This window comes from Passer domesticus, chromosome Z, assembly GCF_036417665.1.
Source record: "Passer domesticus isolate bPasDom1 chromosome Z, bPasDom1.hap1, whole genome shotgun sequence".
Taxonomy (NCBI): domain Eukaryota; kingdom Metazoa; phylum Chordata; class Aves; order Passeriformes; family Passeridae; genus Passer; species Passer domesticus.
Genome location: NC_087512.1, coordinates 15582474 through 15607396, shown reverse-complemented (window position 1 = coordinate 15607396; position 24923 = coordinate 15582474). Strand labels below are relative to the sequence as shown.

Genomic DNA, 24923 nt, shown 5'->3' with positions numbered 1-24923 from the left:
GCGCGGGGCTGGCCGAGCCCGCGGCGCCGGCAGCGGCAGAGCGGGACAGCCGCGCCTGGCCTCCCGTGGCTGGCCACGGCGGGGAGCCGAAGGTCGGGGCTGGCGAGGAGACGTGTTGGACGTGGGGCTAACGCCATAGCACGTAAGTGGTGTCCTCTTCGTTATTGTTACTTCTTAAAATGCCTGATAAAGCAGCGAGGTGTCGGAGTGGTAGGCGCAGTACGGGCACAGAAGATGGGGAGCTGTGTCAACTTTGGACCTTGAGAGGAATTTCTTCACAGAAAGGGTGATTTGATACTGGGATGAGCTGCCCGGGGAGGTGGGGCAGTCGCCGTCCCTGGGGTGTTCAAGGAAAGGCTGGACGTGGCACTCAGTGCCGTGGTCTGATTGTCGTGGTGATGCTCGGCCGTAGGCTGGACTCGGTGATCTCAGCGGTCTGTTCCAACTTAATCGATTCTGTGCTCCTGTGATTCTATAGCTGTTGAAATAATACATGGCTGGATGAAGAGCACATGGGGTTGGAGAGGCAGTTCCAGAGGACAGCCGGCCACGCTGCTCATTGCCTCCATACATTGTCTTCACACCGTCCTGCATATGTTGTCTTACATCACACGATCTGTGGGTTCCATGTATGAGGCATATTTTGGTTTGGGTTTTTTTGTTTGTTTTTTTTTAATTTACTGAAGTCTGTGTAGCTGCTCATGCAAACTACGTGTTGCTGGAGATGACACAGCTTCCAGACTTATAAATGGTGACTTTGCAAGTAAAGTTAAGCGCTGAAAACATGAGAGTTACCCTGAAAATAATTAAGAGGATTCTCTACTACTAAATGTTCATTACTGTGCTTTTGAATAAGCTTGTGTGAAATCTGTAGAGCTTTAGAGCTATAGATTTTGCCTGTGGTTTATGTTTTGGGCTCAATAACCATTGACTCCTACAACAACATGCCTCATCAGTATGGCAGGGATTGGAATAATTCCAACTGTTAACAAGAAATTGCATTTCAAAAGCTAAAACCAGCTCTCTTTTTTTTTTCCAACTAAAAAAATATGTTATCAGCATTAAAAAATATAGTTCATGTAAAAACTATATGCCTGTGTTCTGAATAGTGAAAAGGTTACAGTGTGTGACTTCTTGGCACCAGGCACTAAAGGTGTGTGTGTGGATTTGGTTCTGAGCTGAGTTTTAGGTTATTAGGTAGGACAGAACAAAACAGGTATCTCCTAGTGGCTGCCTAGAAGTTTTCATAATTGTATTTGGTGAAAGTTTTAATCCAGTCATTGAGTGCTTAGGTTAGGTCTGTCTAGTTTAGTGATCTCAGAGGTTCTGCTGTGTGGCCTCAGAGGCTTGAAGTAATTCAGAGGACTTCAGCAACTCTGGCCAAAACCATCTAAGCATAATGTCAAGCAGTCTGAAGGGGTATATTGTTGTAGGCAGTATTTGGGGCTTGTTATTTTGGAATTAACTACCTGATTATTTTTCTTAATTTTGTTTTAGGTGTTTACACTAGGGAGAGGAAATTGGGTTCCTAGCCAAACTCAACTGTGTTCATGCAAACTTGAGTAGTGCATCTGTAAGAAAAATATGGATTTGGGATCACATTCCACTTTAAATGGTAAGTAGTTGCCAAACGGTTATTAAATTAATATAACATAAAATGTCTGCTAACTGAAAAGAATTCACATTTACGTCCAAAGGTGAAAACTTGTCTTGTTCAATAACTTAAGGCACTCAATTCCTCTTAGGTGTAAATTTTAAAGAATGAGATTTGCTAACTCGAAAGATTGGCATATTCAAAATCGGCATATTTTCCATTAGTATATAATGATGGACAATTTCATTTTTCTTCACATTAATGTAAGCTTTTAATTCTCCTCCTGGTAAGGCAAAGTCTACAGATGTTGACAGAGGTCACAATATAGGCATTAAAACTGGAGCTGATAACACAAGAACACTGAATATTTTTAATGGAGACATTTAATAGCTAATTTGTGATCTTTAAAGAATTGGTAATGCTGCTTAAATTAGTTTTGACAATGGTTTACACAAGTGAAATATTATAATGTTTTTTTAAGACTCATTCAAAACATCCTGCAGCAGCTCACTTTCCAGTTGCAGAATATAGATTTGTTAGTTTACCATTCTATATTTCCACAAGGGTTGCCTAGGAACAGTTTCCCCATGAGCCTCATTAATTTTAAGTTGTGACACCTTTAATGTCTGGCCACCTTTTTATCTTGCCAAAAATCAGTCTAATACATGCCTTAGGGAGCTAATATTTTATACCCTGCCCCTCCCCTGTCAATAATTGAAAGTGGTAACATGTAATAATAAGCCCAATAGGTACCTTACTTCTAAAGGCACCATTTTACAATCCAATTGGATTTTTTTTTAATACAAGACAACACTATCATAACTTTTTAATAATGTTTCATACATACTTGTCTATTTTTTTCACCCCTTCATGAGTGGTGAACAGAGCAGCACCCAATGCCACACAATCTTTTGATGTTTATGTTGTGGCAGGAACAAGTGGCAAGGACAGCACAGACCAGACTGTCCAGGGAGATAAAATATAAACTTCCACAGCAGCATTACTTGATGGGGTATTTGTGACACACCAGGTTACACTTGCCCTCCTCATCTTGAAAGCTGACTGTGATACAGAGTTTGCAAAACAATGAGAGCAAGACTTTGGACTGAAATTGAAAAAGAGTAGATTAATTAAATTGTAAATGGACATGTGAGTTTAATCGTTCTCAGTTTATGTGATAATATTAGGAAAAATACATTACACGGACCATGTTCTTGAGTTGGTTCCTATTGGTGTGGAAGGTGGTTGTTCAACATTAAATCAGAAGAGCATTTGTTATCACATCACGCATAAATTATGCATGAAAATATATTTTTCTGAACAAACATAGTTTTATGAAGTAGCCCTAACCGTACAATAATATGGTCACGATGGAGCCTCAACTTCATGGGGTTAAATTTAGAATTTCGCCTGTAGCTTTTCCATTCGTCTCTGGTGTAAACAGCTGTGTATGCACAGCATGGCTTGATGCACCTGTGGCTGCTGCTCTCCTCTTGCAGCTGAAGCCTTGGCCCTGCCACGGTCACCTCGCCCCGCTGGTTACCGTGGAGATGCAGTCGCAGGGAATACGGTGCCTTTGGAAACGCCGTTTCCAGGCTGCCGCGGGCTCGGGGCGGGCGCGGCCATCGCGGCGCTGCGCGGGGTGAAACCGAAAGTGCGGGGCCGGGGCGGGCCCGCGCTCCGCCCGCCCCCGAGGCCCGCCCGCCCCGCTCTGCTCCGCTCCTCCCTCCCGTGAGCGCCCGAGCCGCCCGGCCTCAGCATGTCGGAGAGTTTCGACCGAGCGCCGGGTGCCGGCCGGGGCCGCGGGTGCGGCGCGCCGGAGAGCGGCGGCGGGGCCCGCCCTGCGGGCAGCGCGTCCCGCGGGCCGGGCTCGGCCGAGGAGCAGCAGCACCAGCCGGGAGGCCTCTTCCCGCAGCAGGAACCGCTGCGGCCTCCCAAGACGGCGCCCCTGGGCACCGGGATGGCAGGTACGGGCTGCTCTCGCCGCTCTTTCTTTTCGCGGGGCACCTGCGCAGCTCCCGCCCGCCGCGGGGCAGCGGCCCCTGCCCTCGGGAGCGTGGTCCCGTTCCCGGTGCGCGATGCGCGCCCCGCGCTGAGGCCGGGCCAGCGTGCTGAGCCCTGGGGCCGGCGGACACCTGGGTGACGAGGGAGGGGTAAGACCAAGAAAACCCAAAGAGGTTTGGGGTTCCAAAAAAGAGGATCATCTAATGCACGGTGCAGTCACCTCACCACCTGCTGACGATGCCCAGCCTGTCCCTCAGCAACAATTGACAACTCGTGGCCAACTCCCCCCCCCCCCAGTTTATATACTGAACGTCACATTCTGTGGGGTGGATTATCCCTTTGGCCAGTTCGGGTCAGCTGTCCAGTCGTTGCTGCCTCCCTGCGTCTTGTGCATCTGCTCACCATCAGAACATGGGAGACCCATGTTATTGACACTTGCCTCATGCTGAATCCAAAACATAGTGCTGTACTAGCTAGCAAGAAGAAAATTAACTCAATCCCAGTTGAAACCAGCATGCTGGTTTTAAATACAAGATGATGTTACTGTAATTTTTAAATAATGTTTCATATGTACTTGTCTATTTTTTTTACCCCTTCATGGGTGGTGGTGGACCTGGACCAGGTAAAGGTGTGATGATGTATTGCAGCTGCTTGCAATACTCTCTGCCTTTTCCCCCCTTTTGTGCCCCCACATCTGAGTGTGGTTTTTATCCATCTGTTAATCTGACTGCAGATGGTCTCAGCCTTCCCCCTACTGAAGAATTCCAGCCTATTTGCAAAAAAATAAACCCAACCCAACAGTAACACAAAGCAATGTTTGTTGGTCAGCTTTTTCAGGTAGGTATCAGGTTCTGTTTTCATTAAACTTATGAGTAAAGAATGGTTTGGAAAATAGTGTTTTAAAAATGCTTCAATTGCATGTTTTGGTAAATGGTATATAAGAACAACAATAGCCAAGTCTCCTTGAGAATTTTGTTGAAAATAAGTGTTGGTCAAAATCAGTAATGTCTGTCATTTATTGACCTTCCAAATGTATCTTGTATCTCAAATCTGTGAAAAATCACAGGATAATCAAATATACTATAAGCAGATTTACTAGTTGCTTAGGTTAACTCTTAGACAATGTGTTTACATTGAAAATAAGTTTTTTTCCCATCTCCATTCTTTTTTGTTCACCTGCACAAGAGCACTGTTTACTTTCTATCATGTACAAAGACATGTGGAGTGTGTTTAAATGAATATCCATATCTAATAATAAAAAATAAAATCTATATATGTAAAGTAAACCTGTATATTTAAAGAAAGTATATTTAGGGTAAAGCCACACTTTAAGTAAAAAAATGCAAACATATATATTCTGTGTTTACTCTTTGTGAATACATACTCATTTAGTGATTTCTAAGACAAGCTGTTAACAAAAATTTTTCAGAACACCTGCAAAAGACAGGAATTCCATCTGGATCACAAGATAAAGTTTCAGTTCTTGATTCTGGACCAGAAATGGCTGAACCTCAGTTAGCTGTGGATCCTGTAGCAACATCAAACTTGTCTGCTAAAGCACCTGAATTTTATCCACCAGGGTACAACCAGAACTTCAATCAGAATTTCACAGTGAGTGTTTTATCTTCATTCTTTAGTATGTGCTAATTTACTTGTATTCAAATTAGTAATGTTTTCTTGAAATCTTTTATGTCAAATAATTTTAATTCTGTATTTGCTGAAGCGATTGCAAAAATTCTGATTATAACCTCCAGAGATCCAGCCAGAATGTTAAGTGATAATGGATGAATATTATGATGTACACGCTGTGGGATATTTTGCCAAAGCTTGCTGCACAAAACCATGTTCCTTTTTGACTACACCAGGCATTGGTTCCTTTCAGCATGAGAGTCAGCTGGTTTTTTTGGTGACTACCTCTGTTGTAGTTACATCTATACTGCATTTTAAATGAAAGCATAACTTCACTTTTATGCAGAATTCACAGGGAGAGAAAGCTTGAACTTTAGCTTTTCTGAGCACAGGCTTTGCCTTTCCTGAATTTCCTGTGCCACAGGTACCATTCGTCATGACTGCCTAAGCTGCTGTACCATCCTGTGTCATCAGTGGTGTTGTATCACCAAAGGGCAGAAAGAGTGTTAGACTCATTCCTACCAGCACACCTAGTAAGAAATGTATTTCCAGCCAGATTCAGATCAGTTTATAGATGCATCATGTAATAAAAGCTGGTACTTCTGTTTTCTACTCCATTCTCTTCCATGTTACTGCTTCAGTAATTCTACTCCAGGGAAGATCTCTGTGAATTCTTGGCATATCCTTTTGTTATGCAAACAGTCAAACTTTGGTACTATATCTAAACAGGTGGGAACTTTTACAAATACAATCAAATGGTAAAAAAAAAAGGGGATGCTGAATCAAATTGATTTTTGATAACGGGTAGAAAAATACTTCATTTGAACGCTGAATGTGGTGGTTTGGTATTTTGAAATCTTTTCCTCACCAGTAAAATTGATGTTACCTTAGTGTTACCAGCTTTGCCTGTTTACTGAATGTAATTACTGTCCTGTATAATAAACCCCACAGCCAATATACAACTGTTAACAATGCCAATATGAATGTGTTTTGGTGGATTGATAATCTGGGAGAAAAAATATCTGCTTTGCCCCAGCACTGGTTACATGTTTTCTCTATAAATAAAGAGTTTCAGTTTCAAGACAGAAAAAACCCAAACAACCTTTCCAATAGCATTCATGGTGCACTCTTAAAACTGCAAAGTTTCAATGACAACAATGTTGCTTTTCAGCTGTTTTGCAAAAACACACTAACATGTGGAAGTTCCTGGTTGCTATGTTGTTTAATATGCTATGAATGTGACTCATCTATTAATAAAACTACCTCTGAAAACATTAGAAAAACATGTTGCAGGGACTTTAATTAGAATATGATACACATAAAGCATTGGTATTTTTCTTTCATTCTTCACTATTAGAAAATCTGTTATTTTTTTAATTTAGTAATCAAAGGAATTTTATGAATTGGGCTTAATTGTCATAAAAATAAAAAATTTAGCACACTCTACAGTTATTGCACACATTACTGATTTTAGCACACTTTACTGATTTTGACCATGAGTTTTAAAATGAATAGGTCATTTTGTATATGCAACAGTCTTTTTGTGCTTGGGTTTGCAATAAATTTATTGGAAACTTGTTGAGTTTATTTAACCAAAAGGAAAAAAAGCTTGGTCCTAAGAAGTCTGAAGAAAAATCAAATTAATGATAAGTTATTAGTGACTAAGTTCTTAAGTGGAAATGTGAATGTACTAGATAAAAGAAAACAGCAATCGCAACATATAAAGAAACTGAGTAAGAGCAGATTTGTCTTGTGAATCTTTGCAATAGACTTTCTGCTTTATCTTTATGTGTATCAGAGGAATTCTAATACCTATTTAGCCTTCTACTTTTCTGTATGTAAACTCATGAACTGACACATAATAAGAGAGGCAAATCCATCATCTTTTTATCAGTTACTCTTTTGCTGTGAATAATTCAGGATCCCATCCTATAGCTATCAAAGATTAGGGAAAGAAATTGGAGCGCTGGCTTGATGGAGTAATTACTGAAATTAACAGAAAACTTCTAGCTTACTTTTGTGGCTTTAAATTGTAACTTTGTAGTGATGTGTACTCTTACAGGCTTCTGTTAGCCAACTCTTCTCGAAAAATAATCAAGAGCTATTTGCTTTGTTTTCCTTGGCTTGGTACATTGTGTGGTTCTAGGTTTATGTTAAATTCTAAAATCTCACAATGAGACATGCAAGTACTTTATGTCTAGAAACCACTGGGCTAAATTTAGTTAGTTTTTAAAGTATCAATTATAAATTTTAATAAACATGTATATTTCTGAATTTCCAAAGTACTCGTTTTTCTCTCCCATTTGTTCAGTTCCCTGGAGCAGTTACTGAAACCTAGACTTCTTTTGAAGTCGCATGTTTAGTACAGGTAGATGAATGTCATATAGAGTTTAGTTCTCTGTGTTTAGGCTCTTAATTACAAACTGAAAATGAGAGTATACAGCAGGGACACCAGTGTACCAAGTGGTACGGGGATCTCTTACAACACAAGGATGTTCTCCAAGACAGGATTCTTGCCAAGAGAGTATGAGAGGAAGACACCTTCCTCTCTGCTGAAGGAGGATCTTGTAACAATCTGGTGGCTTTCAGAAGGAGTGGCTTCTTTTACTAGCTACAGCAATTGCATGCTCTGCAGCCTGGCTGGAGAGTTTTCAGACAGGTTGTTTGGAGAGATGCTAGTTCAGCTGTATGTGATTAAGCTTCAGTAGCTGCACAGTAATGTAGTAGTTTTGTGAAACAGACTAGTTTTAAATTTATTGTACAGAACTCCTACTGGGCTGTTCGAAATTGCCTTATAAATGTTGATTTTCTTTAGTGAAGCAGAGTATGTAGCAAGTCATACATAGGCCTGTTAGCCTTTACTTTTTGGATTTGTAAGCTCCAAGCCATTAGAATCATAGAAAACTGTAGGTTAGAAAGGATCTCTGAAGTGTCTGTGCTCCAATCCTTAGGTTGTCAAAGGCTTTACGTAGTAATAATTTGCCTTTATTTCCGTAAACCTATATTTTTTGTATTTCTGGTGGGCAACATTAAGTTATTTAGTCTTTAGTGTTATAAACTGGCATATCTTCTACTTAAATATATTTTACTTCTGTTACACTGATGTGTGTCCCACCTCACTAATTATGACATGTCTGAATGATTTTGGAAAGTTTGGTTTTTTTACCCACACATTCTTCACAGGTCATAAAATTAATATAAGGATGTGATTTTCAACAATGTGTATCTTGTCTTTCTCATAGCTCATATCCAGCTAGAAATTTTTCAAAGATCCATATTGCTTCTCAGTAGAGGAGAGATAGGCATTTAGAAGACAAAGTAATGAAAAATCCCTACTGAGGGAGTAGAAGGGGATGGGGGACAATATATTTATAATCCTTGTTGATATATTTATGTACACTAAGTAAAGAAAAAATGCTTTATCATTTTAGCTTTACCGTAGCTTTAAGCATTTTTAAATTATAGAACAGTTGAGAATTCTGATTTTCTTTACGTTACTCTTATGTCTTGAATTGTAAGTAATTTTTTTAGAAGTACCACTTCAGGCTCCTTCTTGCATTTCTGAAATATATGAGACTATTTACACAACCTTTTGTGTAGTGTGGCAAAATTATTTATTTGTACTATGTTACTACTAGTGACATCACAAAGTATGCAGCTTTCTTTGCTATTCTCTTCGTATACCTGCATTATAATCATCTGGAACAGTATTGGCTTTAGATACTCTCACATAGATTAATTTCTGAATGGACAAAACTCTGTTTCATTGGTAGGATCATAAATGTCAATAAAGTGATACTGGGTAGCCCCTCCTCTGTTTACAGAGCAGTTGTGTTTACTGTCTTGTCTGGTTTTAAACCTCAGTAGCTGTGAATTAATGCAATTCAATTTGAATAGTTTCATTTCATGCCTTGTAATCTTTTATCTTTTGCCAAGAGACACAAATACTCTGACTTTAAAATAGCAGTTTTTCTGATTATACTTCTTACATGGGAACGGTACTATGTATTTATTATATTTCTCTAATTACTCTCCCTTCTGCATATTTTTGGAGCACTATACACACTATCCAAGGTCAAAGTACTTTGTTTCAAATTTTCCATTCTTTTTCCTTCTGTGATTCATTAATCCACAGTACAGTTATTGTCTACACCAGAATGGGTGTTAAGCCTCAGTTTGGTAGTTCTACCCTTAACAGATAAACTTACTTGGTTTGTTAGTTAATCTTACAGCCAGCTTGGGAAACTTAATTCTTTTTAATCAATTTTTAATGTATTTTACTGGAAGACCCTAATGTCTGTAAAAATACTTGGCCTGGTCTTAAGCTGATTGGACTACAAAAGGCTTCTGAAGTCTACACTCCAGGAGGTGTTGGGGGTCTATGCTCTGTAAAAATGTTGAAGTGAACTGTGTAATAAAGATCTCTACTAAGTATACAGAGACTCAAAACTAAAGGCTGTATGGTTATTTCTGGAGACAGAAAGTGTAAGAGTTCTTCAAGGTTGTTTTTAAGTAGTTGGCATATTCTTTCACTTCTGCAGGATTCCTCCTTTGAAGATAGATGCGACGGCTATCTGACTCTGGCAGAATACGTACAAGACTTCCTAAACCACCTCACGGAGCAACCAGCTTGTTTTGAAACAGAAATAGAACAGTTTGCTGAAACACTGAACGGCTGGGTTATTGCAGATGAAGCTTTACAAGAACTTGTTGAACTCATCTACCAGCAGGTAATGTATTACAAGATGAGCATTATGCCTTTGTTACCCAGTGTCCAAGACAGGCATTCCAGTATTTGTTACATGATTGTATCAATGTAGTATTTTAATGATATTTTTCCCTTTAGACTGAAATACATAGGGAAGGATTTTGCTCAGTAAATTGAAATAGTAGCTCATATTTGGGATGTCTGAATTCTATACATTTTCCCAGTTTGCTGTTTCCTTTGTTGTGTGTTTGTATCCTGGGTAATGCACTACAGTTGAAATTATGCTACTTAATTAAAGGAAGTTTTATTTTAATTTTTGTTAGTAAAGATTGAAGAAACTTACACAATATTGTACACTTTCATTTGCTTGTGCAAAAAAAAAAATCTTCATTGTCCTAAGATACTTTTAATTCCTAGGTATTTAAAAATTAAATTCATACCTACTGGACACGGCATCCTTTGGGAAATACCTCTTTAATGCCAGTCTTTTTTCTTTGTTTGAAATATACCTGTTTCAGAACAGCATAATTGGAGAAAAGAAAAGCTTCTCTAAGGGTAGCAAGGTCCAGTTCCATTGATGGCCATGGAAATGAGGACAGAGACCTTGAGCTGAACTCTGCACTAATTGGGGGAGCCATTGGAAAGAACAGCTTAATATGTGTTGCTTAGCAAATGAGCTGCTGTTACTGTCTTTGGGCTCGCTGCAGAAAAGGAAGCCATGCTTCTGGCTTGCTCTTTATTGTGTTGGGTGTCTTTCATAGGTTTGTTGCTTTCAAGTTCTACCTTGAATAAAAGTAAAAAAGCAGACTTTTACTTAAGTGAAGATACCAGCAGAATATTTTAATCTGCTGTATGTAGAAGTGGAATGACTGGTTGGTCATTGTACAGAACTGTAGAATCTCAGGTTTCTCATTATTATACAGAATTAATGCAAATTTAATTGAGACCAGTTTCGTTAGACATGATGATCACCTGTGCTGCATTTGGCAGCATCATTTTCCCATTCTTTATTTGAACCCATGGAGGATAGTTTATTGGAAGGGAAAAAAGAGGAATTTATGCTATTTATTTTAAATACATTGACTTGCATTTAATAGAAGTTTTAGTGTTGCCTCTTACTCTCTGTCCCCCTTTAAAAACAAGTTCAGCATAGGGTTTACTGTGGCTTCCTCAACTCAGAAGTTCAATGTTAGTCTGAAAAATTTGCATGAAAAAGTTACATGAAAAATAAAACTTAATGCCAAAAGGTTAGGCTAGTATCCAAAAGCATTAATTTTAGATAACCTGTGTGTCAGGCTAGCATAGTGTCTAAGAAAAGCCAAGTATACTTATTATTCTTCTGTCTTGAGCAGAAGCTCAAGCATTTGTCTCCTGGTTTTTACAAAACAATTAACATTGCTGTAACTTATAAGCATCTGCTTCAGTGATACAAATTTGACCCAACTAAGCAGATTTACAGATGCTAGGTTTATAAAGGAAATATACTGAAATGAAGTAAACCCAAGTTCTGTAGGGTCTTCCCATCATCTCTGTGTAAGGTATCTTAGCCTGTCTCTAAGTAGTAATTACATACTTACATTCTTATTTATGTTTGCAGAAAATGAAGTGCCAGTTCTTTTGTCTTCCAAAATCTGGACACTGAATTCATAGTTTAAGAACCTTTACTGTTGCCTAGTTAATGCAGTGGATTGTTCCTGTTAGAGCAACTACAGTTTCTGAAGATATGCATTGGTAGATTAGCCTTCATGCTTAGATTGTGACTTTTTTGAATTGGAGATAAAGTGACCAGCAATAATTGTTCCAAGAATATGATTTTGCAATGTAATGATTGATTATTAGGAAGATATAGGGTGGATTTTTTTTTTTGTCTGTGTGTGCTATGCCAGATCATAATACCTATTTCAATGTTTGGTGCAACCACAAGTACAGACAACTAATAAGAAAGATAATGTAGATGAGGTTTAAATAATTTGTGTAGGTGTTTGAGTGTTAAAGTTTTTGTTTGCTGGGGGTTTGTTGGGTTGGGGTTTTTTTTGTTAAGAAGAAGTATTAAAAAGGCTCACATTATAAAAAAGACTCACCTTATAAAACAGGGGTACCTCTTTTAGTCAGAGCAACTGATTGAACCACAGCATCAAAGTCTTTTTTTGGTAGTTCACATGCCCCTTGCTGTAAAGTGAATTCCATTTGTCTATCTTAATTACTCAAACTTGTTGTATCTTCCAAAGACACTTAATTTTTTTCCAGCAACTCTATTCTCATAGTATAATGATGTCTTTTTCTCTACCTGTAAGAGGTAGCTAGGTATAATTGCATCAACAAGACTTCTTTTTTTTTCAAACATGTTGGAACATCTCAAACATGCAAGCATATCTGTAGCACTGATAGATGATCAAGATGTAAAAAAGATACTCAAAGATTATAAAGCTAAAGGAGAAGTTTACTGAATTCTTAGTATCCTCATTTTCTTCTGGGCAGAGCTGGTGAAGCTATTTGCAGCAGAACCTCTTTTCACTGAAACTGCATCTGAGAAATAATCTGAAATTCAGGTGTTGTTAGAGGAAGCTTGAAAATGAGTGAACAAAATAAATTTCCACCTCTTTAAAGTTTGAATTATCAGATGAAAACAGAAGTTTTTACACAATATCATTCCTTTCACCTTTTCTTACATGTCATAGGTATAGATGTTCAGTAGTAACAGGACTTGTTTTAAGATAGAAAGGATACATCAAGAGCTGTTAATTGTAATGGTCTAGTCTTACTCTCTGTTCAGAAGTTTGCAATTTTGCAGATTGCTGGAGCATGTATGGGAGAAAGTATTTCTCTTTACTAGCCATGTTCTTACACTCTTCCCCTGGGTATTAATCATGGCAAAAAGACATTATGTAATAAATAGCTTATAGACTAAAAGAAGATAATTTTTATGATGTTGTTTGAATGTACTCATTGTTCTTTGAGAAAGTATGTGTTCTTGGGAAAGTGTCTTAATATCCAGGGTTTATTTTTTTTTTGGTATAAGCAGTGTGTAAGTGACTTTGAGACACTCTTCAGTTGTATGTCACAGTGCAGAACTAGAGTTACAGGAAGACAAATGACATAATGGTGGTTGTTTTCTTAGAGCCACAGAATCACAGTGTAATGAACTTTTAAGTTCTGCTGAAGCGCATATATCAACATGCTAAAGCAATACAAAAGTGAACACAGAAAATAGTAATTATTAATCATTAATTTTCTGCTCTTAAGTTGTCTGATCAAATTAAGTAAGCATGGATTTCAAAAAAGCTTTTAAAAATATTTTCTGATAGTGTAATCATTACTATTTTAAATAATTTATTTTTACGTTTTTATTTTGGAAGGCCACATCTGTCCCAAATTTTTCATACATGGGAGCACGGTTGTGTAACTATCTATCTCACCACCTAACCATTAGTCCACAAAGTGGGAACTTTCGACAGTTGCTGCTTCAGAGGTCAGTATCAGTCACTTTAAGCCTGTTATTCTCCTCAGTTACATCTTCCTGGTTTGTGTGTTAACTCTTTCTGTTGCATACAAAGAGATAATTATTTAAAATAGTAGTACAGATTGAGGAGTATCAAAACACAGGTACATGCTGAGTATTGAACACATGCATCTTAAAATATTTTAATATTTTTAAACATAAAATAGGACTCCGTTTGAAGTTCTGTGAGTTCTTTTGAACTGAGTATATTAGACTGATCCCCAAAATAGTGCAAATTGAAAAGTTAATCTACTTTAAAAGTATGCTAAATGCACATATAGGTACTGTCCTTGTCCTTTGACTCTTGCCAATACTTACTTAATTGCGGGTTATTAATTAGTGCTTTTGGTTTTTGCCTCGAATTGCTGTGTAAAGTTTATTCACTGATGGGCAAACTGACTTCAAATGTATCTATGAAATAGTTGTATAAAATCCTGAAGGATAAATTTCTTCAGTTTCAGTTACTGCAGATTTCTAGGGACCACAGCTTAATGATGATTACACTTTGTAGTTGACAAAAAATGCAACATTTTTAAATTGTTACATATCCTCTCAAGTATTACTGCATGACATTTGAAGGAGTACTGTCTTGGACACTTTTTTTTCTAAATTCTTTAGAAATTTGCCTTTTGTTTTTTGTTTAAAGATGTCTGGCTTTCTAAGCTTCACGTTTGCCTCTTATTTGAAAAGTTTTTACTTAATCCAGCAAAAGTGTGATGAACTTCTACTGTAGTGCATTTCAATGGTCTTTTATCATGAATGGAATGTTGTGGTTTAACCTGGCAGCTTGCAGTCCCTCACTCACTTCCCCCACCCTACCAATGAGATAAGCAAGAGACTTGGGGACAGAAAAACTAATGTTCATGAGTTGAGATATTTTATTAGGACAGAAAAGGATGTGAATATAATAACAGTGATAAAAGAATTAGCATATATAAAACAAGAGACACACCATGTAATTGCTCACCACCCAGGATGCCCAGATAGTTCCTGAGCAGTGGACTCCAGGCAGCCTTCTCCCTGGTTTATATGCTGGCACATAAAATTAGGGCACATGAGATGGAATATCTGTGTGGTCAGCATGGGGTCAGTTGTGTCTCCCCTCATCTTCACCCCAGCCTCCTCGCTGGTGGGTTGCGGTGAGAAGCAGAAGAGTCCTTGATGTAGTTCAAACACTGTGAAGCAGAAGTTGAAAACACTCATTTTTCTCTCTTTTATTGTTGTTTTTCTTTTTTTTTAAATTGATGATTTTAGCTTGTTTTGTTTTTTCTTTCAAAGTCATTGCTTATGATTTTTTTTAACTGTGTGTTACTTGAACATGAAAGGAAATCCCTGTTAATGTTGCACTTTCTGGTTCTTGGTTTTGAAGCAAACCCAATGGATAACATTCATTTTAGCATCCTCAAGCTATTAATTAAAAGTTGCTGATGTTTTGCTTGCTAATATGGATGAAATTGTGAGCGGGGAGCATGTGTGCAGATAAACAACTTAATAATGTGACCATGGAGAGGTCATCTACTGTTTCTCAACAAAGTTTCTACCTGAAACTTTGTATTTCAACTCTTAAGACTTTTCAGTTTCCCCGCTTTTTCTTTATCCATTACACAATCATTCAGAATACATTAAAATTTGTCTGGGTTTCCTTTTATCTGAAATATTTTTTAATTTTGTTTTTGTTTTTGTACTGTTATGTAAACTTGTGTATTTTTGGCACAGTTTCTAAATACTAGAAAAATTACTTCACTGCCATAGTTTGTTAATCCTATTTTTATATTTATATTTAAATTACAGAATCATAGAATTATTTGGGTTGGAAGAGACCTTAAGAATCATCTAGTTCCAAATCCCTCTGCCATGGGCAGGAAACCGCTAGACCAGGTTGCTCAGAGCCCCATACAGCTTGGCTTTAAACAAAAGGATGAGGCATCCACAGCTTCTCTAGGAACCTGTCTCAATGCCTCACCACACTCACAGTAAAAAATTTCTTCCTAACATCTAGTCTAAGCCTGTCCTCTGTCAGTCTGAAGCCGTTCCCCTCTGTCCTGTCACTACATGCCCGTGTGAAAAGTCCTTCTCCCGCCCTCTTTGGGGCCCCTTTTAGGTACTGGAAGGTGCTACAAGGTGTCACCGATGCCTTCTCTGCTCCCCGCTGAGCACTCCCAGCTCTCTCAGCCTGTATCCGTAGGTGAGACACTAAGGCCCTATGGTCAACTTAGTGGCCTTCTCTGGTCTCACTCAATATGTCTGTGTCCTCCCTGTTCAGAGGAACCCCAAAGCTGAATGCAGTGCTCCAGGTGGGTCTCCGCAGAGCAGAGGGGCAGAATCCCCTCCCTGCCCTGCTGCCCACGGGGCTCTGGATGCAGGATACAATTGGCTTTCTGGGCTTCAAGCATGCACAGTAACACTGATCTTCTCATCACCCAACACCTGAAGTCCTTCTTGGCAGGACTGTTCTCAACCACTTCCCTGCTGAAGCTGTTCTTAATGCTTGGCATTGCCCTGACCCGTATGCAGAACCTTACATTTGGCCTCGTTGAACTTCATGAGTTGCACAAGGCCACCTCTCAAGCTGTCAGGGTCCCTCTCCTGTGCCATCCCTTCTCTCTAGAGTGTCACTTAACACCGCTCAGCTGGGTGTCATGAATTATGTATTACTGTCACTTAACATGGCAAGATAAAGAATTAATCAAATAAGTGTAAAGACATCTAAGACCATGTGGTAAGCACCCTGAAGAGGGGAACATGTCTACTTCATTTCTTCAGGCATTGGCTGCCTGTGTTACTGTTGCACATCCTGGACCCATATTCAGTTGTAAAAATTGTGTAACTATTAATTTCTACATGTTGTAAGTTGTTCTATTTAATTTTACTGCATTAGATACCTCAGTGCTTAAAGACCTAATAATGTAGTCATATGTGTTCCTCTAAAAGGATGCAAATCCACTGTTTCTTCGTGAAGGCCTCTCATTCCCTTCACAGATCATACATCCAAGCATTCAACTTTCATGCAGTTCATAAGTTCTCAGCATTCCTTTAAATGAGTAGTGTGTGACATATGTTGGAATGATTACAGATGGTGTAATTGTGCTTTAATTTTTACAGATGTCGAACGGAGTATGAAAACAGAGATGAAGCTACCAAAGGGGATGAGACTACTAGAAAACAATTTCATGCCTTTGTGCTGTTCTTAGCTGAACTTTATCTTAACTTAGAGGTAAGAAGAAAGTCATGGGTAACATGGCTCTTTATACATTTTTTCTTGTGCGTAGGTAAACACTGAAGTGGACTATAATTTGGGGTGTTTTTCTAAAGGCAGAGGGCAGTAAAGTAAAAGAACTTTAGAACAGTTTCATTATAATGCTTATGTCCAAGAAACATATGAACAAAAAAGGACAATATCATTAGAAATGTATAAAAATGAAAGTGTAAGGATTTGTGGGAAGAGCCAACCACAAACATCTTTGAAATTAAGCTTTTATTTTCTTTTACTGACAAAACCCCTAGATGGCTATTCTTAAACAACATATTAAATGCCTAGCAGAAGCAGATCAGGATCAAAAACATGTTATTCAGTATTCAGGTGCTAATAAGAGGTGTTACCAAACTCTTGAGGCAGATGTGAAAATCCTCAAAATGAAGAGATAAAAATGCAGACTTTTAAAGGTGCTTCTTCTGATGGTTGAGTTATTGGTGCGTGCATGAAGTATGCAATCTTGTATTTAGCAACTTCATGCAACTTCATGTGTGATATGTTCAAAAATGTGTACAAATTTTTTTTTATGCCTGTGCATTCACCAAGTTCACTTCATGCTGTAACGTAATTAAAAATGCACATATGACTTGATTGTTTCAGTGGCTCGATTTAAGCAAACTCTATAAAAATGTTCTGCAGCATGAGGAAGATCCTTCTCTAACTCTTCCATTTCTGGACCTTAAGTGGTCCTTGAAATCTACTTTTCACTTGCTAGAAGAAAATGAAGATTTTCAACGACTTTGGAACAAGGGAAGTTGTCCATTTGTGGAGTATACCATATTCCTTGGAGTATACTATTTGGTTTTAAACCATTTTCTGTAATTTTTTAATTATATAAAGACTGCTTTCTAGAACTAAGCTACCACTGCTGTAGAGAATAGGTAATGCAGTGTAGAAAAGAGCATGAGGTTCTGGGAATTTGGTATTTTTGAATCATTTGGCAGGCATTTGGTAGCTTTTCTTAGCAAATTGTTAGCAGAGAAACAAAATTCTAGACTTGCATTATTATGCCAGAATTGCAAGGAGATTACTCAGAGTAAGTTTTCCACTGACACTGAGCTGTGTGGTGCAATCAGTGTGCTGGCAGGAAGGGATGTCACCCAGAGGGACCAAGACAGGCTTGGGAGGTGGGACCATGCAAACAAGGTCAAGTGCAAGGTAGTCATCAGAGCCAGGCACAAATACAGTCTGGGTGGAGAATCAGTCAGGAGCAACTCTGCTGAGAAGGGTTTTGGGTGTTGGTGGATGAGGATCTCAACATAACATGCATCAGAAGATGTATGGCCAGCAGATTGAGGTAGGTGATGATCTAGATGATGTTTAATGTCCCTTCCAACCCAAACCGTTCTATGATTCAGTGAAAGTCTGTGCTCTAAAATGGTTACAGTATTTGGCATATAGATGTCAACTGTGTTGATCACAAACCAAATAATACAGCATTCAACAGAGAAAATGTGCCCAAATTAATTTCTAAACTTAAGCATTTTAAATATTGGAGGGGTTTTTATATGTTTTGCAGATTAAAGGAACAAAGGGACAGGTTACACGGGCAGAAATTCTTCAAGAAGGCCTTCGGGAATTACTGAATGCACTCTTCTCTAATCCAGTGGACAGTAATTTGATATGTGCAGTGAAACTGCTGAAGGTGAGACAATATTATTAAAAGAAAAAAAAAAAACAAGTTCTTTAAACTGCCTAGCTTTAATATAGGGAATAGTAGGGTAAATTGCAAATGAGGAAGTATTTGTCAGGGTTTATACTTTACAGTATTAGCAGAACAAACTACTGTTTTGTTTTCCTTAGTACCATTAGGAAATTAAGCCAGTAAAAAAAGTAACAAGAAGCTCTAAAAATAAATTCAAGGCCATTTATGTACAGATGAGCAATAGAACTGAAGTTAAGGTGCCAACAAATGCATGGTTCCTCTAGATCTCATTTTGCTGCTTCTGGTGTGGGAGAAAACTGTAACCAGTCTGAATGAATTGTGATATCTTAGGTATACTGTGTGTTCTGATGGACACTTGGCCATTGGGGTCCACCATGTTTTGTGGCAAAAAGTTCTTAATATCTGTTGCTTCATTCTCTGCTGTGTCATTACTATTGTAGAAATATATAGGTTTCTCTTTCATGTTAAAAATAAACTCCTTTACTCGTAACCCATAGCTTTTCTTGTGAAATGGTTAGCGTCTGTGTAAGAGAAACTCTTATCTTCACTAGGTATCATTATACTTGTAGCTGGGAAAACAGTTTAAATTAGGAATGAAGGATAAATGCTAAATAGTATGTTTCTGAAGATTTTTGGTTGACTTGTATTTTTTCCTCATTCTTTACCCTTCCTCATACTCTACTGCTTCTCAGCCTGTTCTGTCTTGAATTTAATTTCTGACAGCTTCTTTTGATATTGTAAACATAGAGTAAAGAAGAGAGATTTTTGTAATTTAAAACCTTCGTTTGACGTTTGGATGTTTAAGGAGGTTGCTTGACAGCGAGTGTGCAATTGTGCTCAGTGAGCACATTCACTCCTGTGGTCAGTCCTTATGTTGGCAGTGCTTCCCTGAGGCAAGGCCCATTGAAGAACCTTTTTAAGCAGCAATACACAAATCAGGAAGCTTTATGGAGCAGTAAAGAAGAAGAAAACCAGTCATCTAAATTGTTTGATGACACATTGCTATATCTAAAAGGTGTTACAGAACAGAGACTGTTTTTTTCCTGCAAGTGTTTTCTGATGTTGATAAGTGTCCACAAATGTTGAGTATATATGTAGGTAGACTGGGCTGCCTCATGAAACCTTGGCTTCACTACTAAAGCAATAAATGTCTCATTTTATCTTTCCCATTTAATACAGTGATAAAGGTTTTTCTTTGTTTGTTGTGCAATATGTTTATTTTTAACTAATCTTGATGCTATTTCCTAATTACCCAGGATTAAGGTGAGACCACTGTGGAATACTAGGAATGGCAAGCAAATGCTGACCAATATACTTGCTTTTCTCTTGGGATTTTATCCCTTTGTATCATCAAGTGCTATTCCAGGCATTTTTAATCATGTAATATTTATGCTGAGGAGATTGCTGTTAGTGGCAAACTTTTTTTTTTTTTCCTGATTTAACTTCTCCTGTGCAATTATTGGACAATGAAATACCTATTCTTGTAGTAAAAAGCTTTCATCCACAGCTGCTCTAGACTGACTCCTGCTAAAGGTTTCCTTACAGCAGCCTTAGCCTCATAGACTTTGACATATTAAAGTTCAGGTTGGCTTCTTCAGATAATCCTGGTCTCCTTTATATATACCCAGAAGAAATTCTCTGGCATGTGTGATGCTGGCCAAGTTGACTGAAGTGTTTCTAAAGCTCAATAAAATATTTCCTGTTGTCATATAAACTGGTGGAATCAGCTGCAAAAATAAGATTTAAAGGAAATAAATGATGGTAATATGTACTTAAATCAAGTAAGATCTGACCAATGTCACTGAAGAGTTGTTTTGAAATCATATTTCAAGACTAAAACAAGTGTCTGTGAACTTCTAGGTAACATAAATATTGGACACAGAGCTCCTACACTGTCTGTAGTTTGAAATAAACTATTTTTGAGGGCTGTTAATCTGTTTAGCAAAGAGATACAGGCAGCTGGGAGTATCAGCCAACAGGTAGTCCAAGTGTCTGTCATGAATTGTTGCAGAATCTCTTAAATTGACTGTTTATTAAGAATTTTTAATTTTCTTTAAAAAAATACTAAACCCTTTTCTTTAGTTGACAGGTTCCGTTTTAGAAGATGCCTGGAAAGAAAAAGGAAAGAATGATATGGAGGAAATGATTCAGAGAATTGAAAATGTTGTCTTGGATGCAAACTGTAGCAGGTGAGAAGATAAGTTTATGTGCAGTGTTTTGTTTATATGAAAGAGAACACCTTGAAAAATCTTCAACTGTAATGAACAAGTCCAAAAAATTATCTTTGAAACTTATATTTATGAACATTAATGTGATGTGTGTGTAGGTCATTTTCCATGTAAAAAAAAGAAAAGGTGTTTTTCAGTTGAAAGGTAATGTAGCTTTTTTTGCAGTTGAGTTGATTTTGGTTTGGGGTGGGTTTTTTGTATTATAGTTCTTAATACAGATTCAAGTTCCACTGTTCAGTTGGGGTTTTTTAACCTATTAGGTCTCAATATCTTTGGTAAGTGCTTTAGGCTCTTAAAGCAAGTATATGCAAAGAGAAAATAGGGGCAATATCTCATAGTTTATACTTTCAATTTTGAATTGAACAGCCTTAAATACATACAAACAGTACTGAATATGTAGCAGTATTAAATACATACAAATTACTATAAATGTAAAGGCAAAATTAAATATACTTTGTGATTTGATTTTTCTTTGTTTTTTTTCTGGAGAGCATACATGTTTGGCAAGGTCTTAGGTTTAGTCTGGAAAAAAACAAGTGGTTGACTAATGTAATATATTAGTGGCTGACTGTAATCATAAAATTGTCATAAAACCACCTGTGTGCATGAGGTTATCTGATTCTGCTGTGCTTCATCCTCAGCTTCTTGCAAACTTACTAAAAACCTGCAGAGGACTCAGACACTGATCTCTTACCATATGGAAAGAGGCCAAGAATGGCTCTTAACATCTGTGGCTTGTAATTGAGGTGCCCCCAAGGAGTATGAGGAAATTTTTGCTTCAGGATCCAAAATAGATTGCACAAGCTGAGGCTTCAAATATATAGAAAAACAAACAAATTTTGATGCCTTTTCGCTGGTCTTAAAATCATGAGCCAGACACAGGTGACAAAAAGGGGTTATCTTACAAGGATCCTTAGGTGCTCACAGTAGAAAAGAACTGAAGATGCACACCCAGCATAATGTGTATACAATTTCTGTATGTTTAGGAAAGTAGCATAACTGACAGGGATCCCCAGGTAGAGACATAAGTGGTGAGGTGATTTTCCCCCAGGGCAACCCTTTCTGAATTCCTCCCCACCTCAGATAGGAACTAAACTTTGTTTATGAAAATGTGTCTGGGACAGCTGGTCTCAACCTTGGCTTCCCAGAGAATCTAACCTTGTACCAGTGGCTTGGCGATGCTGAGGGATTTCTTCTGTCTTTCTGTCTAATCGAGCAGATAAAATATAGCTGCAAACACTGTAATAGGCTACAGAGCTACACATATACCTGTAAAGAATATAGAGAATATATAAAAAAAAAAAAAAAGGCAAAAATCAATTTGGCATCAATTTCAGCTGGGAAAATAACTGATTTTTAATTTTTTTGTATTCTTTAATGGTACTCTTCTTCATAGACTAGCTGAAAAGAAGGAATTTTCTCTTATTTTAGGGATGAAATGGGTGTTGGTATCTAATGTATGGAGGACATTACTTCTTATTTTTGACTCAAAACATTTCATTTTGATGAAGAAGACTAAAGTTAGAAGCATAGAATAGATAACTAAAATAAAATTTGAAGATCATCTTCCTTTTTTTCCCAGTATTATCCTTTTATCAAAAAGGATTGTGTTCTTCAACTTGTACTGCAAGGTGTGGTATCTCAGTAAAAACTACAGAAATTTCCTTTTTCATATGAGCTCTTTACTTAACAGCCAAGGAAGTGGAGAGGGTGAATATCTCATAACTGGCACAGAAAGCATCTAGACTTGCAGTTGTAAAATTGAATTCAAAATGATCTACACAATGGACCAAATTTTATCCTTCGTGAATTTGTGTTTTTGGATGGATTTAACTATCTTGTATTTGCACAGTAAGAGAAGCCAAATTTCTTGCTTGGCTGGCACAAAACGTTCTAACTGTTGTAGTGCTTCTCTATTTCAGAGATGTGAAACACATGCTTCTGAAACTAGTAGAACTGCGATCTAGTAACTGGGGTAGAGTTCATGGAACAACTCCACATGCAGAAGCTACCCCTGAAAATGACCCAAACTATTTTATGGTAAGAATATATGGACATTTCAGTTCCTTAATTCATGTGAATTTCGTTTGATTCATAGACAATTGCATTACTCAAAACTACAAACCTCTTTCTCTCTGAATACATATAACTTTCTGTATGACTTTATTTTTAGAATGAACCAACATTTTACACTTCTGATGGTGTTCCTTTCACTGCAGCAGACCCAGGTATGGCACAAGTTCACTTTACTTGTCTTCTCCATCTTCTTTAAAAAGTTGTAATTAAGTTTATGGCCTGTTGAAGAACATGAAGTGTTATTCTTCAAGAATCTAAAACCTGTGTAACTTAAAAGACAAAATTCTGCCTGAATTCCTGGTTTGGTAGAGCACAGGATTTATTCTGCATTAAAGAAGGTATATGTTTGAAATTGAGAATGTGCATTTGAGTTCATATAGGTCAGAAGAACTTGTCCTGTTGTCCACAGGGCCTTACCTTTTCAGAAAACCAAAAATATTCAAGTCTTCTTTTGTTTGTCCATTGTTAGTATCAAAATAAAATCAAAATCCTTGGTCTCCTTATCTGTAATCTGAGCACAACAGGGCATAACATCATTTGAGGTAAAGACATCTGTCACAACCTTTACAGTTCTATGAGAAGTTAGCCATCATTCCTAGATACCCATTCATGTCCTGAGAAAACATTGCAGAAGGGTCTTTTCCTGTAAATATGTTTTCTGCCTTTTAGGAATTCATTAACCAGCCAATTTTCAAACATTATATATTTCTGTTAATTTAGCAGAGTAGTCTTATATGTTACTCAGTCTCATTTTTACTTTGCCAGATTATCAAGAAAAATACCAAGAGCTGCTTGAAAGAGAGGATTTGTTTCCATATTATGAAGAAAATGGAGCAGATCTGTCAGGACCTGGAGAGCTGTATGTTTTCTTTTTTAGTGACTTTTTTTTAATAATAGTAATTTTTACTGTGGTGCTGTGATAGTTCAGACTTAGGATTCCAATGTTGACAAAAATGAAACTAAATAATGTAATTGTTACTTTGTTACTTAGTTCTACAGTGGATGCATTTGTTCACGTTTTAATTGGTTTTTAATCACGCAAGTTTGAAACCTGTTTCATGTTTATTCTACTGAGTATGGTAATTACATTTCAGTTGTAACTCATATGCTTAAGCACATGTGCAAACATACTTCTTCACTTAAGAAAAAAATTGCAAGCAAAATGAAGCACCAAGTCTTCAAGTGTTTGCAGGGAGGCAACCTAAATTTGTTTGACTGATGTGCATGAACATCCCAGCAAGAGATGATTACCAAATTTCCAGTGTCTTTGAAAGGGAGAAAGTGTTAACTTCCTCCCTTCAGCCTAAGCACTATTCCCTTCAATTAAGAGGACTTGTCAGTATTCCTGTAGAGCAAGAAAGACAAACTAATGGGAAAAGGGGAAGCAATAGTTAAGAATGTAGCCTGACATTTTGGTACCAGTTTATAGGAAAGAAATATGGTCTAAAATAAATTGCTTTGAGCTTTTTGTTCATAAAAGAGAACTTTTCAAACCATGATTTGACACACAATAACATTTTCAGTGTTGTTTTTATGTATGATAAGAGTGCAGAGCTGGATTAGTATTTTGTAGTAAATTAGAAAACTTTCAGTATGTACCTAGCTGAGGGGAATGCCAAGAACTTTGGAAGATATATTAGAGACGTCATCAGAAATCAACAAGCTCATACTGAAGGGAAAAAAAGACCCATGTGAACTTCTGCTTAGAAGAAAAATGCAAATTTTACACAGATATCTGTCAAAAAACACAGCAAATCCTAAGAGTGACATGTAGAACACTGTAAGTCAACCTTCAAGCAAGGTGACTGTAACCTTCTTTGTTGAAGGCTTAAGAAAAGCTTAGACAGATGTCTGCTGATTCTCTGTCAGCTATTTCTTATGATGACATCAGGGAGGAGGGTTCTGTGTAAGGCCTCTTTCTTCTGTAGGCTACACTTCTACAAGAAGGAACAAATGAGAAATATGTAGACTACTTCCTCAATGAACAACACTTTGAAGCCAAAATCTTTTCTTACACGTTTTCTAGGTCCTTCTTTTATATATCAACAAACAGGAATGCAGGCTTTCTATATTCATGTATTCTGTCTTTGAACTAGGATGTTGACCAATCAAAATGACACTAATATGTTAGTAATTATGGGTTTTTGTAATTGGATCAGTACAGATGCATTATTAAATTTTGGGAAGTGTGGATTGCATGATTGTATTTTCTATCCTCTTTGAAATTCTGTCTTTTAAACTAGGCTGCGTAAGATGATCTAAAAAG

At 37.5% G+C, this 24923-nt stretch overlaps 1 protein-coding gene and 1 long non-coding RNA gene across 3 annotated transcripts in view; one reads left to right on the top strand and one right to left on the bottom strand.

Moving 5' to 3' along the window:
• The first annotated feature begins 4 nt into the window (after nt 1-4).
• Nucleotides 5-24923, top strand: part of PAIP1 (poly(A) binding protein interacting protein 1) — a 26538-nt gene continuing 1619 nt past the window's right edge. The window contains exons 1-11 of one of the 2 annotated variants that reach the window (XM_064404287.1): nt 5-142; nt 1498-1615; nt 5028-5209; nt 9769-9957; nt 13292-13404; nt 16537-16648; nt 18207-18332; nt 20436-20542; nt 22504-22621; nt 22755-22809; nt 23423-23516. In XM_064404287.1, the coding sequence (XP_064260357.1) occupies nt 1585-1615; nt 5028-5209; nt 9769-9957; nt 13292-13404; nt 16537-16648; nt 18207-18332; nt 20436-20542; nt 22504-22621; nt 22755-22809; nt 23423-23516 (1127 nt within the window). In that variant the 5' untranslated portion in view covers nt 5-142; nt 1498-1584. Of the gene's footprint in view, nt 143-1497; nt 1616-3326; nt 3562-5027; nt 5210-9768; nt 9958-13291; nt 13405-16536; nt 16649-18206; nt 18333-20435; nt 20543-22503; nt 22622-22754; nt 22810-23422; nt 23517-24923 lie in introns of those variants that run through there. The other variant, XM_064404286.1, reaches the window with a different exon arrangement.
• The window catches only part of LOC135290382 (uncharacterized), a 9395-nt gene continuing 7018 nt past the window's right edge, over nt 22547-24923 (bottom strand). The window contains exons 3-4 of the long non-coding RNA XR_010353151.1: nt 23075-23168; nt 22547-22876 (exon numbers count right to left, since the gene is read on the bottom strand). This is a non-coding gene — a long non-coding RNA (uncharacterized LOC135290382). The remainder of the gene's footprint in view (nt 22877-23074; nt 23169-24923) is intronic.